We start from the raw sequence: 17,305 nt of genomic DNA on the forward strand, positions 1-17,305 counted from the left end.
TCTTTACCAATCTTTTGCAGGCTAGAAAAAGGAACTCAAGGAGGGCTTCTGGAATGCTCTGCACTGCTGGGACTGTAAATACTAATGTACGATACAAACTACTTCCAGTACTTTTTTGTCTGTAAGCAATGACTTCCAACTGCTGATGAAAGTCTGAATTTTTACCAACATGAGAAAGTCTGAAGCATGTGACATATATGAAAATGTGATGAAAAACAAGTTCTCATTTCAGCTTGGACTACAAAGACTTCTATTTTGGAATTTGTTGATCATTTTGCTTGTTCCCTTCTCTAAGATTCACAAAGGAAAATTTATTAATGCCCGACCTTTTTGGAGGCTGAAAAATTTTTTTATTCCTGCTATGGTTTACTTTTCCAAGACAGTGTCCAGGAAGACCTAAGCTGACATACTTAAGGTACACCAGGGCTTTCAGCCAAGTATGGCATCTCAAAAACGCACAAAATATGAAACTCTGCAGAATGCATCTATGGTATAATTACATTTAGCCAAATGCTCACCACTGCTTTACTGGATGATTTATAGTAATCTGCTGCTTAGCTTCACTAACTGGAAGAGTTCTTACTGCTTCCTGCCTTTAACTTACAACTGCACCATAGTATGCATTACTGCGGGCCTCATAGTTTAAAGGGCTTGTTGCCAGTGTGGAAGGTATAGGTATTTTTAACACACCTGTCCAAAACATCAGCTTACTTACTGGGTAGCAAAACTATAACGGCCAAGATCTTCCATAGTGGGCTCTGCCACTAGACCCCAAACCTTAGATCTGCTTCACATGTCCTGTGCAAGTTTTGGTCCCCTACTGTCCTGTAGAGATTATATAGGGGTGTCACGATGTTCCAATTTTTTCTTTAAAATATATTCTGAGGAAGAATTAGCCAGGGTTTAGCATATCAGCCCAGAGGTACTCAAAATAGCTCCCTTTTGGGCATTACATTTGTCCATCTATTGAAACAAACTCAACCTTTAAAACAAACGTTACAGAATATAAATTAAAAGTATTACTATCTTCACTGTAATAGAAACTAAGGGATTTAAGAATGTTCCACTTATTCAGAATCCACAACTTCTACTTTGTTATTTAGAGATAATGTACTAGTTGCCTCAGCATAGTATGGTTCATAATTTGTTACTTGTCTATAGGGCAATTACAAGCACTGCCGCGCAACCCAAACCATTTAGGTCGCAAGTATCCCGGGGGAATGTCAGTAGGCAGGCAGCTAATAATCTGTAGGGATGGTGTTAGTTAGAATAATATTTTTCTTAATGACTGCCTCTGTCCATAAAGAACATGGAGTCCAGAATGGGGGCAAATTTAGGATTTCTCACCCAGTTGTCAAGGTTTTGTTTGAACAGGGTCAGGGATGAACTCTTGTTTTACAGGGATGGTGAGCCTATTCCATAGCGAGAGAATCCTTTGGGATACATATCTGTCTCTCCAGCATGTTCTGTTTATGTCACAAACAAAGTTCAGTTCCCTGGATCTAATGCTTCTGGTGCTGTTTTGTTTTGTGCATGCGCAACAGAGCCATTAGGGCTGGATCGGAGGAAGCCCTGTAAACCAGGAAAAAATACCCTCTCAGCAGCCGCAGGAGACTGAATACAGAGACACAGCCTGTAGGCAGTCAATGTAGGACAGGGTATGCATGCGCTGAATTCTCCTGGTACGAAACCTTTGGGGACGCTGCAACTGCTGCAAGTGTCTGGTTAGATACATGCCAAAGGAGGCACTGCATTCAATGACAGGTCTAATAAGGGCTGAGTAGAGTGGTACTACAACCTCCTTGGACCTGGATGCTATACCCTTTCTTATAAGTTGGGTGGCAAAATGATTTTCTTATTATCTTGGTTACATGTTGGTCAAAGGCCAGACTGCGGTTAACATATGTTCTCAGATCTCATTCTACTGGGTCAACTCCTAGGGGTGCTTTATTTATGGAATAATTAACTGAGCTTGACCATTTCCTCATGGGAATTATAATGTATTTTTTGGCATTAAGTTTTAAGCCATGGCTTTGGCACCAGTCATTTGCATGTGCTAAACCCACTTGGAAGATGTTTGTGTCTTGGGGGAATCTATAACAGCTCCCAATTTACAGTCATCTGTGAACTTGGTGAGCCAGAGGCCTTTAACGTTAGCCTTCACGTCTGATAGGTAGATGCCTGGGGTACTCCACTTGTGGCTGGTTTCTTGGTGCAGGTGGTCTCACCGATTCTGACTACTTGAGCCTCGTCTCTAAGGCAGACAGCAATCCAGTGAGTTATGCAAGGGTTTATGCCTAGATTAGAGAGCTTCTTAATAATGGCTGAGTTCAGGTCAAAATATGCAGTATGCACTGTTTTCCCTCATCCACTACCTTGGTGACAATTTCAAAGAAGTCTATCAGGTTAAGTAGGCATGAGTTTCCCTTAAATTCAAATTGAGATGGGTCCAATGTCTGCTGGCTGCCAATGTCCTTGTCTATCATTTCCATAATTTGTTCCATTACTTTGGTAGACTGATGGGTCTGTAGTTCCCTGGGTCAGCTGATGGTCCTGCCCTTGTGGAAGGGAATGAGTGTTGTGGTCTTCCATTCACTTGGAACATAGCTTGCTTCAAGGCTGTAGCAGAATAATACCTCAAGTGGTCCTGATAGGTCATGCTTTAGACTGTTCAGAAGGCACCAGAGAATGTTGTTGGGACCCCATGGAGGTGGTGTTCTTGACTTTAGCAAGTGCTGACAGCACCTGGTCCCCACTGCCAGCTGAGGAAAGTATGCTGGAGGAGATTTTTACCTAATGGAGTTGGAGGAGAGGCTGTTGCACTGAATGCATCAGCCAGTAGATTTACTATGTCACTCTGATCGATATAGGTGGTACTGTTCACCACCAGTTCAGCACACTGTTGCGTGTGACCTCTAGGGTTCCTCATGTAGCTGAAGAAGGCCTTCTGACTGTCTTTAGCCTGCAAGGCTATCCTGATCTCATACTTGGCCTTACTGGACTTAATTAGAGCTCTTAGTTTCTTGTTTAGTTGCATAAGAGAGCACGTCTTTAAGGGAGTTGCTTTTCTTGATTTTGGCCATGAGTTTTCCTATTTTATTATATACCCTGTTTAGGTGAGAATTCCACCAGTGGGGGCTGTTTGTAGTGTTTGTTTTGGGTTTACTTCTGGTAGATACTGCAGACATTCACATTTGTATACTGACTCTATGAATAATTCTGCATAGGTAGCTATGGTCTCTGGGTGGGGGAAGCCTTGAATTTTGACAAACTATCACTTAATAGTATGTAGCTCGCCTTTGACTAGTTCCCAACTACTGTTTTAGCTGGATTTTCTGGGTTGATTTTAATTACAAATAAGACAACTTTATGATTAGACCTCAACAGTGCAGACGTGACACGGGATTGTGACATGCTCTCCCATGTTGATGAATACCAGATCCAGTGTGTTTGCTCCTCTGGTGGGAGTGTGCATTACCTGTTTCACAGTGTTTGTGTTAATAAAGCCTAGGAAGCACTGCAACTAAGTCTGAGGTAGTGTACGTTTCCCAGTCAATAGAGGGAGTAGTTAAAGTCACACACAACTAGGGCATTTGGTTGGATGTTGATCACCTCCAGTAGGTTAAGGGAGAATTGTGAGACGTGAGACTCTAGCAGCATAGACAGTGATCTGTCCATGACATGGTGAGGGACCTTGTATATGTTGACTTGTACATAGATAAGTTCCCTAGTATCATCCTGTTTAACCAACCTGGATATGTTTGTTGCCAATGTAAATAGAGACGACTCCACCTCTGGACCCATTGTGCTCTGTTGTTGGTCTAAATGTGTGAACAGTACTGCATCCTTACACTTTTGGAGTACTTTTTATGGTTTTAAACCAAGTCTTGGCCATGGCACGGACATCTACATTCTCCAGAGTGAGGAGGGCTTGAAGAGACTAGAACTTTTTGTTTAGGCGCCAAGCACTGAGCAGTAAACACCTTAAGGTTGCTAGTAGACCGTTTTACTATGCTGACAATTCTTAAAAGGCTCTAAGGGGTGGATAAAGTTTTAGCCACTATTCAAAAGCCTAGGGCAAAAAGGTGTGTAAACCCATCCTTGGAAAAGCAACGTGTTTTTTGACAACGTTCTCCCATGCTGACAGATACTGGATTGTCCTGGAATGACATTAAATCTAAGCCAATTATTAAAATCAAATCATTTTATGTTCATACTATGGTATTATCCTTGGTGAAGGTAGAATGCTGCTCAATGCAAGGCTCTTGCTTATCTATGACACATTTGAGAGATCCATTACGTCTTTTCATATAGTCCAGTGATGTAAGTCTCAGGTCATTTACACCCACATGGATTATGACAACAGTATTAGGTAAAGTGTATGCTTGTCTTATGGGCTTTGCACTTGGGAGACCACTGGCTGTAGACCACTGGGTGTAGGCATATGTGACATGTTTGGTGTTGCTTTTGGTGTGTACTTCATTGATTACTGAGGAGCACTGTTGCCATTAGGTGGCTTTGGAAGTCTGAGATTTGGGAAGGTTTCTTTAAGTGCCTCAGCATAAGATAATCTGTGTGTGTGGTGAACAGTATGTGTGAGGGATGTAGTGTGGGCATTTCTGACAACCTCATTAATGTGTGAGATTTTTGTCTCCAAGGAAGTTGTGTATTTACATCTCTCGCATACAGTGTTATTTTCTCTAATGATTAACTGGTTGCTTGAGAGCGTGAGACAATTGCTTCATTACCTCGGGATGCCTAAATCTACCAAAGTGGTCACAGAAATATTTGGAAGTTACATATCCATGTTGTCTGGTCTTGTAATAGGGTTGGCTGTTTACGATTAAGGAATGGGTTTTAACAGGGCTCTTCTGGGGTAGTTTCTAGGGTTAAGGGCAAGATGTTGTATAATATTAGCTAGGATATAGTAGTGCTATTCGATGCACAAGCTTGCTGCTTCTAAGCTTATTTCTACACAATCCCATACTGTTTAACAGGTTTTGGCTCTAGTCCTAACTTTATACACAAATGTTACTGTCAAGGCATTCGCTGCTGTACACTGCCCACAGGGCAGCTTTGTGCAGAGAAAATAAAGCTTGAAAACTGACCCATATGCCCTCTAACCAATAAATAACCATACCTTGAGCTTCTTGTAGTGATTCCCAACTCGGAGAGACCAGGTAAACACCTCCTGCCACAAGATGTCTGATCCTGGAATTTTCCTAATGTAAAAGCACAGCAAAAGTTGCTCTAAGGTGCAGACTGAACAATAACAAACTACCAAACAATTAAGTCTCTAATTCACCCATCTGCAAAGGGATTTGGAGGTATGCAAACTAGAACAGCCAACAAACAGAAATGACAATTTTTGGCACAAAATTAAATAAATGCTTAAAAAATGCTCAAACAACAAAGTACCAGTGGAGTTAAATCATGAAAATATTCTTTTCTCATCTTGGATGGCTCTGGAGGCAGTTGAATCACTGGAAAAGCATTGCAGAGTTCACTGTATGAGGTGGACTTTTGGGGAAATTACTGAAACAAGTGTCCAGCCACAATCCTGCTCATACAATAACATATAAAAAGTACCACAACTGGTAAAGATGTACTGTGTGAATGATAAAGTGTGAATTTACAGAGGTGGAGAATAAAAATGTATAGAACAAATTTAGACAACATATACAAATCTAGTCTTGCTCCCAGTGATACTAAGTAGAGATTCATCATTACCCAAGTCCAGGGCGGTTACAAATAAGCTTTCATTAGGTTACAAAACTGCAAATTTGGTTTGCAACTAGTGAGCAGCCTAAGCAAATATGAAGTGGTATTTAACAGTACATTACATTTTATTTGTTCATTAAATATGCTGACATTACAGACAAAAAAATCCAGTTCTGCATTTACAAGCTACCACGTTAGTAAGATGTAAAGAAATTCAATACTGTTTTATGTGGAACTTTGACAGGTGTCAGTCCTAAAAAGCTAGTTTATTTAACATCTTGGCAAGCTTCTTAAAACCAACCATTTTTATGGCAGATGCTGGTGAAGGTACATTTGTTTTAAGTTTCAAAAAATGAAGAACTTACTACTGCCTCATACAGTCTGTTAAATTCAACCATATTAGGAGTCAGAATTGCTTTGCGGTAGCCCTGAATAATGAATGGTTGCTGGGCAATGAGCCATAACCCATCCTATGAAAAAAAAAAAAGGTGATGCAGGTTTCAAGACTCAGCATTTCAACTTCACACACTACATATAAGTAGACTCAATTCTGAATCAAACAGCAGTCTCCTGCCAGATTTACACTCATACTTACTGCATCAATGACAATAGGTATTCCTTTCATTATTGCCTTTTCTAGGATACCCTAAGAGAAAGAATGAAAAAACATTATTTCAAACTTACATGACATGCAGTAAAGCAAATGCAGAAAACAAGCAATGATGCATTACTGTTTCTAATGGAAAGGAAAACACTGATATGCGAGGTTACTAACCATAAGAGCATGTGTTTAAATAGAAGAAAAGTTCGTTGGCTTATAGGTGTTTACTAGGCTAATGACCACAAGGGCTTTTTTAAGCCTAGCCATGCATCCCAAATCTCTGACGAGTTCTGGTACCCTTGACAAGTGTAAGCTGGGGCTTGGGAGGTGAAACATTTTCAAGCAGGGGTTTGGAAGATGAAACATTTAGAGGCTGCCTGTGCCCATCTTAGACACAGGTGTCAAACCAGGGATGACTTTCTTGTTCCCCATCCAACTGTCCAAGTTAGGGGGGAAACTCTGCTTCACATGAATGAGGAGGCTGTTCCAGAGAATGAGTAGTCTCTGGGATACATAACTCTCTCCCCAGCATGACCTACTTATATCACAGACTAGGTTTAAGTCTTTAGAATGGGTAAATCTGGTGCTTTTTGTTTTGTGGATATGATGGATGTCCAGAGTTGGGTCTGACAATGTCTTGTACACCTGGCATAGACCTCCCATCAACAGCCTTGGGGTGACAGACTACAGGGATAGGGTTTTGAGGCAGTCTGCATAAGACATGTTACTTGTGTGTTTGTATTCTTTTACTGAGGAATATCTGTGGATGTTCCAATTGTTGGATATGCCTGGTGAGGGTACATACCAAAGGGGGCACTGTACTCGATAGGTCTGAACAATGATTTCCTTGGATCTAGATGCCATAACTTTGTTTCTAAGTTGAATAACATAGAATGACTTCCTCACTACTGTAGACACAATGGTCAAAGGCTAGAATACTGTCTGTGTGCATCTCCAAGACCCTGCCTACTGGGTCAACTCTTAGGGTTGTGTCGTCAATATGATCGTTACCAGGAGTGGATGACTTCCCAAAGGATACTATTATGCATTTCATGGCATTTAGTTTTAGGACAGTTTCAGGACATTCATCCAATGAACTGGGATAAAACCACAAGCAGACATCTGCTTTTGGCCAAATCTTGGAAGCAGTCGAAGTCTCTGGGACAGGAATCTATCCCTCCAGCATGTTCTGTTTACTGTGGTGACAAAGGTTAGGCCCCTGGAGCGTGTAGTTCGGAGGGATTGGGATTTCTTTAAGTGGAGTATGTCCAACAGCTCTGGGTTTGACATAGCTTTCTTTGTATGTTAGGCAGAGTTCGCCTATGAGTAGGCGATATGTGACGGAGTAAAGCTGGAGATTTTTGAGACGGTCTGCATAGGGCATCTGTTTGAGACCGGTAATCCTCTTTGGGAGGTATGTCTGCGGTCTTTCCAGTTGTTGTAGATGTCTTGTGAGGTACATACCAAAAGGGGCACTGTACTCTCTAACAGGTCTAATGAGTGACAAGTAGAGGGGAACAATGATCTCTTTTTTCCTGGATGAGAAACCTTTTGTGATGAGGTGTGCCACGTAGAAGGATTTCCAGACTACTGTGGTGATGTTATTATCAAAGGAGAAACTACTGTCCACCTGTGTCCCAAGGTCTCTTATCACCCTCTCGGTGTTAAGTTTACTACCACCTATGTAGTACTTCATGGGTACAGTTTTTACCAAAGCATATATGCAAATATGCAAATATGCAAGCCATATCCATCAAAAAGAAACCAGATTGCAAAACAGAGAGTAGTAACCAGCACAGTAAAAATATATGTTACCCACAAATGCTCCTAGATATTATCTTGCAGGCCTAAGCTATTTAAAGTTTAACACCTCACACCAGTATTCTTCAGTGTGTTGGTGGGAGACAAAACTAAATACATAGAACTACAGTGGTCATCTAAAAAGCACTACGAACACAGACTATAAAAACCAAGGAAAACAAACTGGTTCAGTACCCCCTACATGTACTGTAATTTGGCAGACCTAACTAGCAAAAACACGGCAGTAAAAGCAGAGAACGAAATGCACAGGAATATAACTGAAAACAGTTTATTGTAAGACCTTTTGTTTGGTGTAACCACCAAACTTCATCAGACACAATAAGTTAAAAATTAACCCTTTTTATATCACATCCCCTTCATTTAAAATCCAGCAGTCAATAAAAACTCAACACTGACATTCACAGTCAACCCTATAGTTGCCTTTGCTTATAATACATTTAAATAACATACATTACTAAACATAGGGAATACATTTGTATTTTTTTTATATATACATTACTAAACATAGGGAATACATTTGTAATGTATATAAAAAATTACAAATGTATTCCCTATGTTTAGCAATGTATGTTATTTGAGGTCGGGGGATGGAGAGAAGGAAGTGAGGGATAAATAAAGATACACAACAGAGATGGAACGTTATGTAAGTACATAACTTCTTTATCCGATGTTGTCAATCTTCATTTTATCCTTGACAGATGGGAGACAGTCCCTAGCTACCGAAAATCTTGGGTGGACTCGCAGAAGGATATTCCTGAGCACCATCCAGCCAAAGGATGATCTTCCCCCAGAGACCAAGTCCAGTTTGTAATGAGTAATAAAGGTATTGGGAGAAGCCCAAGTAACTGATGCACAAATATCATCCACTGAAGCTCTAGACTGGCAAACTGCTGAAGTGGCTATAGATCTTGTAGAGTGAGCTTTGACGGGCTTAGGCAAGGTTAATTTATTCTAATCATAAATGAATGAAATGCAATCTTTCAACCATTTAGCGAGAGTAGTCTTACTGACTGCTTTACCCAATTTTGCATTGGAAAAGGAAACAGACAGCTGAGTTGATTTTCTAATGTCTTTGGGTCTGTGAAGGTAGAAACATAATTGTCTTTCAATTAACAAAGTCTTTAATTTTATTCAATGTAAATAAGAAACATAATTGTCTATGGATGTTAGTAAATGTAAAGCATATTCACCTTTGTTTCAATGATTTGGGAAGAAAACTGGTAAATTAATCATCTAATTGATATTAGCCTCTGATACTACCTTGGGTAAAAAGGAGGGGTTTGCTCATAAGGAGACCCTATCCATAAAGAAATCAGATCAGGATCAGACAATAAGGCCTGGATCTCTGAAATCCTCCCAGCGGAAGTAATGGCTACCAAGAAAAATTGTCTTCCAAGATAAAAACGTCAGATTACATTCTGCAGAGGGTTCAAAGGGGGAATGTATTACATCCTGTTGTACAGTTCAGATCCCAAGGAGGAGTGGGGTCTTTGAATGGGGATTTTAACAAAAACATGCTCCTAAGGAACAATTTACAAAGTCTACGAGAGGCTAAAGAATGGTCTTCTAAACCATCATGAAAATTAGAGAACGCAGCCAACTGCAATCTCTAGCATTGAAAAGAGAGGCTACAAAAAGTCTAAGATTTCTCCGTGGAAGCAGAAAACTGATTAATTTGTTTTTCATGGGCCCAAATAGTAAATCTTTTCCACTTACTAGTGCATAGTTTCCGAGTGGAAGGTTTATGAGCAGACAAGAGAATGTATCATACTGGAGAGGAAACATTAGGGTGCTTGGCAACAAATGGAATTGAAGAAACCACACTGTCACAGCTTGAGGTTCAAAATGTTTGGGTGAACAAGCCTGTCTGGATTCTGAAACCGGGTCCAGAATACAGGGCTGTCAAATCAGATAAGGCCAAAGAAAGGGGAGCCAAATCTGTCGAGGATAAAATGGTGTAATGGGGATTACTGTACTTTTCAACCAGAGTGCTTTCTGTAAAAATGTTGGTATCGAGGAAAGGCATATAGGAGACCAGGGGGCCAATTGTGGAGGACAGCATCACTGGGTGATTTCCCCAGAGGGTAATCAGAGTGAAGCAATTGCTGCACTTGTTGTTTAGGGGAGACGCAAACAGGTCACAGCAAGTCTGACCACAACAATGGAATATCATTTTTGCCCCTTCTATATTGACAGAACACTCATGAGGCTGAAGGCTGCATCTGCTCAATTTGTCTGCAATCACACTGGAACTCCCTGAAATGTACATTGCAATTAGAAAGCGGTTGGAAGAGATCGCCCACTGCCACATCGAGGGCTTCTCGACAAAGGGGATAAAACTTGGTTCCTCCCTGCTTACTGATATACCAAACCACTGACATACTGTCTGTCTGAATTGCAATGGTCCCCTGAGGAAGGGCTATCTGAAAGGCCTGTAATGCAAGAAGCATTGTTTTTAACTCCGGGACACTGATGTGCAAGTTGGCCTCTAAAGGGGACCAAGTGCCTTGGACTGTCTTGACCAGATAATGCCCCCCCCTCCACCCCATCTGGGAGGCATCCATGGTCATTACGGCTGTGGGCTCTGGAAGAAAGTACAGTTGTGTACACTTACCATAAATGTAGATGTTAAAGTGTATTCACTGTTGCAGTTATCACATTTGGGTTATCTGCCTGCAGGTAGCCCTCAGCCGGCCTGAATACCAAAGTCTTGTATTCCTGCGTCGGATGCTGTCTTCTTCCATGACGTCAGGGGTATAAAACATACAGACGACGCCATTACATCAGTTTTTCTTGTCCCAGATGTCAGGTGCCCCCACAATGGGAAGCAATTATGTTATGGTATCCCTCCATCAAAAAGCAAATACACCAGAAAGCTTAAATACACCAAAGAAGAAGAAAAGGTACAGCCAAGAGAAGTCAGGGGGCTGGAGGGAGGATAACCAGGACTGCAACAGTGAATACACTCGAACATCTACATTTAAGTGTACACAACTGTACTATGTTCTTCGTGTTTCCCTGTGGCAGTCATCACATTTGGGTTGATTCCCAAAGCTAAGGAAGGGAGGAGGAAGTTAGAGAGCATTAGGGCCAGCTATTACGCCCTGTAAGACTGCAGTGGCAAAACCAGCTCTGGATTTAGAAAAAATAGGCATGTGGTAATACTTGTTAAAGTTATGTACAGAGCTCCAGGTAGAAGCTTCTAGGATGTCCATGATAGGGACACCTCTGAGAAAGGCTGTAGAGGTAGATGCAGCCCTGGTGGAATGTGATCTTATCTCCTGTGGGGTAGGTTTTCCATGCTGCTTAGAGCAGAAATGAATGCAATGGGATATCTATTTAGAAATGGTTTGCTCTGAAATGGCCTGCCCCTCTGCCCCTGCAGCAAAGCCAACTAGCAGCTGTTCAGATTTTCTGAGAGGCTTAGTCCTGACCTAATAAAATCCAAGTTGCCTGTGCACAACGAGTGCAGTATTTGTTCTCCTTTGTTTTGTGGATTCGGGAAAAAAGGTAGGCAAATGAATGGACTGATTAAGGGCCACACCAGACACCACCCATGGACATAAAGGAAGGATTTGTCTTGAGGGAAACCATGTCTACGTGGAAGATAATGAAGGACTCCACTGCCATGAGGGCCTGTAATTCAGACATTCTTCTTGCTGAAGTGATGGCTAGAAGAAAGGCTGTTTTCCAAGAAAGGAATTTCAAATCTGCAGTTGCAGCTGGCTCAAAAGGAGGCAGAGTGAGCTTTTCCAATACAACGTTAAGGTCCATGGCTGGAGTAGGGGCTCTCCTGGGGGATCTTAAATTTTTGGCCCCTCTGAGGAATTGCTTTAGCAGGGGGTGAGAGAAGAGGGGTGGTTCAGTATTATAATATGCTGAAATGGCAGAGGCATGAATTTTAACTGACGAGAAGGATAGGCCCTTGTGGAGCATTTTTGTTGAGTACTGAAGTATATGAGGTAAGCCTGGCACCGTTGTGTCCAGACCCTGAGTCTGGCTCCAGGAACAGTATCTTTTCCACTTATCAGCATAGGATTTTCTAGTACTAGGCCTCCTTGCCTCCAGAATGACATCTAGCACCTGCTTACTGACGGGATGCTATTAGACATCTCAAGGATTTAGCCAGGCTGCAAGGTTCAGGGCTTGAAGCTGAGGGTGAAGAATCTGGTCTGCCTGCTGGGACAGCAGGGAAGGCGTCTGAGACAGGTGCCATGGTTCCAGCAGTGTCATACTGCGCAATAGGGGGTACCAGTGCTGGCGTAGCCAGTCTGGTGTAATCAGTATTGTCCTTGGTTTGTCCTGTTTGATCTTTAGCAGAACCATCGAGAGGAGAGGCAGAGGGGGAAAGGCATAAACTGAGAGGCTTTCCCAGGTAAAAGACAGGGCATCCACTTTCCAAGCTTGACTGTGGTAAGTCCTTGTGCAGAATTTGTCCAATTGGTAGTTCTGAGGGGAGGCAAACAGGTCCATCTCTGGAATCCCCATTTCTTCTTCAAGAGGTTGAATATTTTTGGTTCCAGTTTCCATTTGTGTGGGTCCATGAGATTTACGCTTGGGTTGTCTGCCACAGAATTTAGCTTGCCTGGCAAGAAATGAGCCTGTAGGTGCACTTGGTAGCTCAAGGCTGTGTTCCACAGTGCCATGACTATTCTGCTGAGAGGGTACGAGTGGGTTCCCCCCTGCTTGTTTATGTACCACATAACTGTGGTGTTGTCTGTCTTTACCAATAATTGTCCTGGAAGAATGTGGTCTTTGAAGGCTGTCAGGGAATTCTGTACAGCTAACATTTCTTTTTGGTCGATATGCAGGTGCATCTGTCTCGGGTTCCATTTGCCCTGAATGCACTTCCCTGCAAAGTGAGCCCCCCCATGCATAGTCTGATGTGTCGGTTAGGGTTTGGGTGGCAGGGGGTAGAGTGAAAAGGAGCCTCTTGTTGTGGTAGAGGGCCTCTGCCCACCAAAGGAACCCTGTCTTTATACAAGGAATGATAAGAATCATTGATTCCAGGTCCTGAGAATGTTGACACCATAAGCTTTTTAGATACCATTGTAGTTTCATCATATGCAGTCTTGCATATGAAATTAGTAGAATGCAAGAGGCCATGAACCCCAGGACTTGCAGATAGCTAGGACTTTATGGCCAGTAGTTTGAAGTAGGTTGTCAAACAAACTTGCTTCTCTGGAGTGAGGAAAGCCATCTGGGAAGTTGTGTTTAAGCTACTCCCAGGAATACAATCTGTTGGCAGGGTACTAGGTGAGATTTCTTTTCGTTTATGGTGTACCCCAGTGAGGTTAGAAGTTTCTTTACAAATGCCAGATGTTTTAAAAGCATGTCCTGGCTTTCTGCCTGAATCAGACAATCGTCCAAGTATGGGTATATCTGAATATTTCTCTGCCTGCAAAATGCAATGGCTGGAGCTAGACACTTTGTGAATACCCTGGGCGCAGCAGATAAGCCAAAGGGAAGTGCAGAGAACTGATAGTGCATGGAGCCTGCTCTGAAGCGTAGGTATTTCCTGCAAGATTCCGTTATTGGAATGTGCAGGCAAGCTTCCTTTAAGTCTAAGGTTGCCAACCAGGCATCATAGCCTAGCATAGGAAGCAGCTGTTGAAGTGATAGCATTTTGAATTTTGGAATTACCAAAACGGTGTTTAGAAGAGAGGTCCAGGATAGGACGTCAGGAGCTGTCTTTTCTGGGTACCAAGAAAAGTCTTGAATAAAAACCTTGTCCCCTTTCTTCTGCTGGGACAGGTTGAATAGCTCTGACACTTAGAAGGGAGAGAACCTGGTGTTGGGCCTCTGCCCCCTGATCTGGGGGCAGGTCTGGCCAACCGTTAGGGTGTGGAAGTAGAATCTGTATCCTTGGGAAACTATATTCAAAACCCATTTGTCTTGGGTAATGAGTTCCCAGTTTTTTGCATGCAGGGCGAGCTTTCCTCCTAAGGGAGCAGGCAGTTGAGCAGGGCTTGGAAGAGTTAAGGTTAAGTCATAGTGACATTTTTCCATGTGGGGGTGCCTTACTACTCCCTGCTTTGGAAGTGGGAGCCCCCCACTGCTTAGGCCTGTGCGTATCCTGAGACTGTAACCTAGGTGGTCTGCTGTTCCTGAGTTTGGACTGAGATGGCCTGAAAAAGACTGGAAAAGACCAATTGTTTGAAAGCCAATGCCTACTAAATCTGGGAGGCTGCACATGCAGGAATTCTTTAACAGTTTGCATAGATTTAGCTTTTTCCTCCATCTTTTTGAGGACTTCTTCTGCTGTGTTGCCAAACAGGCGGTCTTGGTTTAAGGGAGCATCCAATAATTTATCTTTAACATGATCTGGCAAGTTTTGCTCCTTAAGCCAAGCATGCCTTCTAAGTACAGACCCAGTGACAGCAGCCCTGCAAGATGCTTCTGAAGAGTCAAAACAGAGTCAAAACCACATAGCAAAGTATGTTTACTAACTTGTTCTGCAGAATGCAGTAAATCCTGTAATTCTTTGTGTTCAGCACAGTCAGGAATCAACATAATTTTCTGTTTAAGTAGTCCCATAATATGCTGCTGGTACTTCAACATATGAAATTGGCAATTTAAAGCCGTAATGGCCAAAGTAGCAGACTTGTACACCTTCTTACCCCATCTGTTCAAGGCTCTAGAATCTTTATCAGAAGGGGTAGGATTTTCAGCAGCAGTAGCCTTAATGCCCTTTGGTTCTTGTGAAATGGTCTCTGGATCCGCAGTAGGATTCTTGAACAGGAATTTGTGAGAGTCAGGTACTCTGTAATACCGGTCAGGTTTACTGGGAGCTGGAGGTAAGGTGTCTGGGGAAAGGCTAGATTCCAGGAAAGCATCATCTACAATGTCCAGAACAGGAGGGATAGCTAAAGGCCTGTGTTGAGGAAGGAGTAAGAATTCCCTAAGCCTCTTTTTGGAGTCAGAGTAAGCCTGGCTTTCCCAGCGGAAATGCTCCCTAAGAGTATGCAAGGTTTTACCAAAAGAAAAATCTTCTGGAGGGGAAGCAGAGGGAATGGAATCCTCTGCATCAGAATCCTCATAGGTAGATAAGGGCAAATCCTTGTAATCAGAAGAAATAGAAATATCAGATTCCTGATCAGGAGAATCAGAAGGAAAATCAGTTCTAGATCTCTTAGAGGGGGAAGGTTTGCTTCCCCTATTTAAGACAATAAGGTCTTCAGCCATTCTAAGCATTTGTTTTTTAGGCATATGGGCCTGGTCATGAGGTTTGGACGTCTGTTTTCTAGGCATGCTGCGAGTTTTAGGCCTGGATGAAGAAGATGGCGTCTGTTTAACATGCAAGTCTGTAGGCCTGAAAACTCCCTCAGAAGCCGGTGCATGCACAGCGGCTCCGGACCCATCCAAGGTAGAGACATCCGCAGGTTCCATAGTTGAAGCATCTTGCGGCATACCGGACTCCGAATGGGTCTCACTAGAGGCCTGCGAATCTGAAGTAGCGGGTATCAGGGGTGTGAAAGCGCCTGAGTACTGGCGGACTGGCGACTAGCTTAACGGAAACGTCATCGGCAGTTTTGGATTTATGCGGTCTGTCTCTGTCTTTATCCTTACGTTTTTTCAGAATATAGGTAGTCGGATGGCTTACCGAAGCCATTTTTGGATAGTTATACAGAGTATCGAAATAATTTGCTGCAAATGTAGCCCGACGACGAATAGTTCTGGGTTGAACAAGGCACAAAATCGACAGCGAGGGACGTTGTGGTCTGGGCCTAAGCAAGGAATGCAGTACGAATGAAAATATTTGCTTTCCACAGGTAATACAACTGTTAACTTTTACTGACATCAGTTAAAAGCAAGAAAAAGGATCCCCAATGCGGTACTTAGCTTTTTTGAAGACTTCTGTTCTGAAGCTCGAAAACGAAAATTTCAGGAGTCAGCTGACCGGCACTTGCAAACTGCTTCTGCTTAGGGCACCGCATGGCAAGAAAGACTGATTAATGGCATCGGTTGCATGTTTTATACCCCTGACCTGACGTCATGGAAGAAGAGACAGCATCCGACGCAGGAATCCAAGACTCTGGTACTCAGGCCGGCTGAGGGCTACCTGCAGGCAGATAACCCAAATGTGATGACTGCAACAGTGAAACACGAAGAACATCAAAGGGGCGACTGTGGAGAACTTGTTTAGAATGTATCCACCAAAGATCCATTTTTGCAATGACTGGTGGTCAAGATTTGGTCTGACAAGGGTTGGTAGAAGATAGGCCACTGGGAAGCTATTATCCATTGTAGCATTCTCATATGAAACCAGGTTAAAGGTACTAGAGTTATTGATGCTGCCATCGACCCCAGAGCTTATAAGACTAGTCAAGCTGGAACCCTCTTTCTGTGGATTATCCTTTGTACTTGTATCAATATTCTCTGAAGTCTTTCTGGAGGAAGGGATGCTACTGTGAGTATTTAGTACAGCCCCTATGAATTCTAAATTTTATGCTGGAGTTAAATGAGATTTTCTGAGATTTACTGTAATCCCCCAGATGGGCGCAGATATCGAAGGTGTAGTCTCTGCTACCATTAACTGATGCTTGGTAGAAGCGTTTATGTGCCAGTCGTCCAAGTATGGAAACACTGAGAATCTTTGCAGTCTCAACTGAGCTGCTACTACTGACATGCATCTGCTGAACACCCTGGGGCCATGATATGACCAAAGGGCAGTACTCTGAATTGGCAATGACTGGCTCCTAACCAGAAAAGGAGGAACTTTCTGCAGCATTTCCTCATCTTTATATGGTAATACGCATCCTGAAGGTCTATTAAGCACATACAGTAGTCTTTCTTCAGAAAGGGAATAGACTGTACTGTGACCATCCAGAAGTTTGCTTGCCAAACAGATTTGTTCAGCACACTGAGATCCAAAATGGGTCTACAGTCCCCTGTCTTTTTTTGGCACTAAAAAGAATCTTGAGAAGGTTACGGATCCTTTCTGGTCTGGTGGGACGTCTTGGATGAGTCTTTTGTCCAGCAGTTTTTGAATTTCTTGCACTGCTGAATCCCTCTGACTGGGTGGAACATCGGGGATTTTCTTGAGTACGGGCAGATGGTGAGAAAAGGGAATGATAAGAGCCTGTGGATCTGTTGCACTCAGGAAACTGCTGTTAAATTTAGCCAGGTGTTTAGGTGCAAGGATAAGCATCCCCTATCTGC

The 17,305-nt window shown here is 42.7% G+C and overlaps 1 protein-coding gene across 2 annotated transcripts in view; it reads right to left on the reverse strand.

Annotated features, from left to right (window-relative positions):
- Positions 1-17,305, reverse strand: part of NAXD (NAD(P)HX dehydratase) — an 870,139-nt gene that overhangs the window by 311,420 nt on the left and 541,414 nt on the right. For both annotated transcript variants that reach the window (XM_044072663.1, XM_044072662.1), the window contains exons 6-7: positions 6,317-6,367; positions 6,087-6,191 (exon numbers count right to left, since the gene is read on the reverse strand). In XM_044072663.1, the coding sequence (XP_043928598.1) occupies positions 6,087-6,191; positions 6,317-6,367 (156 nt within the window). The remainder of the gene's footprint in view (positions 1-6,086; positions 6,192-6,316; positions 6,368-17,305) is intronic.

The sequence above is a fragment of the Protopterus annectens genome, chromosome 5.part0, assembly GCF_019279795.1.
Source record: "Protopterus annectens isolate FY-2018-M chromosome 5.part0, PAN1.0, whole genome shotgun sequence".
In the NCBI taxonomy this organism is placed as follows: Eukaryota; Metazoa; Chordata; order Ceratodontiformes; family Protopteridae; genus Protopterus; species Protopterus annectens.